At 39.9% G+C, this 4,642-nt stretch overlaps 1 protein-coding gene across 1 annotated transcript in view; it reads left to right on the top strand.

The window, feature by feature from the left end:
• Positions 1-4,642, top strand: part of LOC106810873 (protein PTHB1-like) — a gene marked incomplete in the record, with an annotated part of 25,045 nt that overhangs the window by 7,813 nt on the left and 12,590 nt on the right. The window contains 5 exon segments of the mRNA XM_014814340.1: positions 2,119-2,304; positions 2,695-2,854; positions 3,157-3,221; positions 3,541-3,654; positions 4,069-4,081. Coding sequence (XP_014669826.1) covers positions 2,193-2,304; positions 2,695-2,854; positions 3,157-3,221; positions 3,541-3,654; positions 4,069-4,081 — 464 coding nt within the window.

Here is a 4,642-nt window from a genome sequence, read left to right as displayed (position 1 = left end):
GATCGGCTGTTGATTGCGGTTGGCGTGCGTGCGTGGAGGCATGCTAGCTGTATGCCGGTATGTAGCTGTGTACCGGGTCAAAGGTTATCTCGCCTATTCTGTCTTGCAAATAGTTGTTGCTACTACGTACGATGGGAGCTTTAATCTTAAGACACAAACTTACGCGCCATCTCGTGGCAACTTTCATAACCACCCCAACGAACATTCCTTAGAGAATGTTCCTGATACCATCCCTGTGCCTTCCACTGTTTCGGCGCGTATGTGAACACATTTGGGACTAACATGGTTTACTAGAATCCCACCACTCCACCACAGAGTCACCGCAGTAGACACCAGATGAGCGCTGTCGCTCCGCGGCACTTGTTATTTCTCCATTTTTACCCTGTAAAAACACTATTTCGGGAGCATTTTGCATGCAGGAGGGGGAATCTTGGGGGGGAGGCAAAATTGTATATATGCCACCCTTTTTTAATACTGGGGGGAGCGCTCCCTGCCCCCCCAGGATCGGCGCCCCTGGCTGTCACCATTAGCTTCACAAAACCACAATGTATTGCAAGACACATTTAATTATATTCACAATATTATTGCTAGATTAACCTGTGTAACCCTTTGGTCCCACTGCAAGGCTATATGACCTACAGTACTGAGAAACAGCAATGAATCTTTGCAGCATGACAGGCTAAGCTATAGCTCAAAATACAATAGAAAAATATTCTAGCCAGCAAGATAAACATCCTGACTTTTGTCTGGCACCCTCAAATCAAACTCATGTACATGTCTAGTAGACTAGTGAACGGTAACCACAACAACAGTGGCCAATGCATGATTCATGTATACCTGTCCCTGCGACTTGAATTTCTGATTTCATACTAATTAGCAAATTTGAAAAGGGGAGTGCAGAGTCTGAATTCTTTCTTCCAAACAATTGCTGCTTGTGCTTGCTTCACCACCATTCAAGGTTTTTCAGACACGTTTATACATTTGACAATAACATTGTGTCCACTTAGACAATTTTTTTTGAAAAGTTGGACTTTCGTCAAGTTTAACCTTCAATGGCAAAGTAAAAGCACGCTTTTTCCAAAGTAAGCAGCGGTTGCTTATGTCGTTATACTTTGACAGGCTTTTGTTTTGTAGTTACGGCAATTGGCTTGGCTATGAAACGAGGAACATGCGAAGCGAATATGAAAAATTGGCTTATGGTTCACGACTGACCCATTTCTGTGATAATACAATACAAATTTATATAAATAACTAACTACACACGTTTTATTTACCTAAATGTAAGCTATTAAGATACTAGTCTGCACGTGGCTGTGAAGTCTGTATATTTGTGTGAACAAAATGTAGTTTTAACAAAGTTATTTTTGCAGTGGGATATATGTTGTCAGCAAAACAGCAGCTGCAGGTGATGTTGCAGTGTGCTTCAATGCTTCTAATAGAAGCGTTTGTAAGGCATCCAGTACCTAGTCGGGGCCAATTGTAATAGTTTAAACTTTTATAGTTGTAAATATCTTAGTCTTGTTATATATACTATATTGGGGATATAGGTGAATACCCCCTGCCCCTCAATATTTTATTTATTTCATGTTTTGTATTTGTGCTGTACAGTTGTTTTTATCAAGCAACTGTGGTGATGTTTATAGGGTGCATGTGTATACAAAATAATGTGAATCAGAAACTCTACCCTTGGTTACAGATATAGTTGAACGTCATAAAATTAGAAAAAGTCTAGATTGTGAATGCTGTTACCTTACGACTGTTGTATAAAATCAGTCCTCACATAGCCTAAACGCCTGCGAAAACTATTCTCTGTCAATAACAGTGAAAATCAACTTGACTTATTTCAATATCCTATACGATAGACTGCACCCAGAATACTCAAAATGAAGTGTAGCAATCACCGACTGTATTCGTATTGAAAAATTAAACTGGGTCGCTGTATAACCTGTAACTTGTTCAGCATCTCAGATAAATATCATCTTTGCCTTTATCAAAATGCACGCATGCTTCGGCACGGTCACAGATGCTTGCCTCACTCGTACATGAACTTAGGGATGCATTCCTGTCTCGAATAAACACACATACACACCGCTATGATTCTTCTTTTTTTACTTTAAGGAATATATACTGGAAGAAGGGTTATATGTAGGATGTAACCTGGCAGGGAGCATAAGTGTGTCTACCCGACCAGCATGTCGCTGTTCAAGGTGCGAGATTGGTGGTCGACGACGGCGGGAGGGGAAGAAGAGTTCGACCAGGGCTGCATGTGTATAGCAAACATCGACAACGATCAGCATGTATCAGGTGAATTGCTTGTGAGCAAAAAAAATCAATAACCCACGAATAATGTTCTCGACATCCGCGTGCTTGTTTACGTGACTTTTGCTTGTGCCAAAAAAATCAATAACCCACGAATAATGTTCTCGGCAGACGTCGTAGTGCTTGTTTACGCGGCGCGGTTTGTCGGAGCAGAGTAACTCCCTTTAGCTCTACGATGTTCTCTTAGTAAACAAGTAAATATTGTGTATCGCCTGTATTTGTGAAAGAACCACATTTCGTTAAATATCACATGTTCCCCCGAGGAATGACAGATAATGATGGATAGATGTGCGTCGGTTGCAGGTGTACAATTATTGGTGTGTCTACGAACGTTATTTGTGTGTAAAGTTTGGGTATTTTTTATTGCATTGTCAGACAAGATCATCACGGGAAGTTTCGCGGGCATCCTGCGCATATATAGTCCAAAACCTGAGTGGAGAGAGGGTGGCACGAGTGGAGCAATGCCGGATGACCTGCTCATCGAGCAGCAGTTAGGCTCTCACATCATTCAGGTGTTGGCTGGAAAATTTGTCAGGTACGCAGAATGTCTACTTTTGGAAGATTTAGCAAATACACGTTAGTTTTGCGATTTTGAGTTGAACCCGACTTCAGATATTATCACAGTTTGTCACATACGTTTTGTAGAATAATAGCAAAGGCAAACAGGTTAGAGTAATTAATAGCTAGTAGACCTGGCCTTAAGTGAAGGTAATTTGGCAATAACTTACCATACCACCTAATTATGTGTACAGCATACAGAGGCATATGATTGCTCCGTGACATTAGCTAAATTATGGTAATAAATAATAAAACACACGTCTCGTTGCTACATTGCAGTGTGAATGAAAAATCCCACTTGGCAGTGCTTCAATCAAGGAAAGTGTCCGTGTATGAAATCATAGGTACACTAATTTTATATATCTGCTCGGAATAATAAGGGCAATTTGCAATAGTGTGTTATTGTGGTAGCCATTCGGTAATAACCACCTTGTGTTTGAATTAAAGAACAAGGTTTTTGCCTGATACTTTATTCGAATGATTCCCTGCTACAGTAAAAGTAATGTCACTTCTGTGTAATCCTTTGCTAGTTTTTAATAACGTCTACGTGTTAAATGAGATTCAATTTGATATTCTCTAATGTTGCAAGTGGTTCTACAGCTAACAACCACCAATGGTCATTAATATGTTCCTGTGCAATTCGATTCTTGTTCTATAATGCAGTGACAGAGGGAGCCGTGGAACATGGTAACCAATACCAGTTGAAGCTGATTTATGAGCATTCATTGCAAAGAACTGCATTCTGCATGTGTCGTGGTCCATTTGGAGGTGTATCAGGTACAGAATTTACCCACGGTGTTATATATGGCTGTATTGCATAAATTTGTGTGTTAGTGTGATTGCTAAAATGTACGCGTTAGTGCGGTGTGGTACAGTGGTGTTAATGCATTGATTCATTATAATTTCAACATCATTTGGTGTTTGAGTTTGTTTATGGTTATTATTAATAATAGTATTATGGTTATATTTGTATATATTATTATTATTATTATTATTATTATTATTATAGTTATGTGTATATAAAGAGCATATATCAGCTTCATAGTGCTATTTAGTTTCCAATTACTAGATGACTTGTTGTAAAAATATGCGTGTTTGTCAATACATGTTAGGCTGAATTAGCTCAGGAATTGAAACTGCACTTGAATGAACACCTTGTCTCTTTATAGTCCCACATTGGCCATCCCACAGGCAAAGACTTCCTGTGCATTCTAATCCTTTTTTGCTGCTTCCTAAGGCAAACACTCTGTGCATTCTAATCATTTGTTCTTGCAACCCACAGTTAAAGTCATCATGTCTGTTCTTGTCCTGTGTTTCCCATCCTTAAGGCAAAAGCTTCGTGAGCGTTCTAATCCTTTGTTCTTGCAACCCACAGTTAAAGTCATCATGTCTGTTCTTGTCCTGTGTTTCCCATCCTTAAGGCAAAAGCTTCGTGAGCGTTCTAATCCTTTGTTCTTGCAACCCACAGTTAAAGTCATCATGTCTGTTCTTGTCCTGTGTTTCCCATCCTTAAGGCAAAAGCTTCGTGAGCGTTCTAATCCTTTGTTCTTGCAACCCACAGTTAAAGTCATCATGTCTGTTCTTGTCCTGTGTTTCCCATCCTTAAGGCAAAAGCTTCGTGAGCGTTCTAATCCTTTGTTCTTGCAACCCACAGTTAAAGTCATCATGTCTGTTCTTGTCCTGTGTTTCCCATCCTTAAGGCAAAAGCTTCGTGAGCGTTCTAATCCTTTGTTCTTGCAACCCACAGTTAAAGTCATCATGTCTG

The sequence above is a fragment of the Priapulus caudatus genome, unplaced genomic scaffold (assembly GCF_000485595.1).
Source record: "Priapulus caudatus unplaced genomic scaffold, Priapulus_caudatus-5.0.1 Scaffold481, whole genome shotgun sequence".
Lineage (NCBI taxonomy): Eukaryota > Metazoa > Priapulida > Priapulimorpha > Priapulimorphida > Priapulidae > Priapulus > Priapulus caudatus.
The sequence above is the reverse complement of the archived record's forward strand: the minus strand, read 5'-3'. Positions and strand labels throughout refer to the sequence as shown.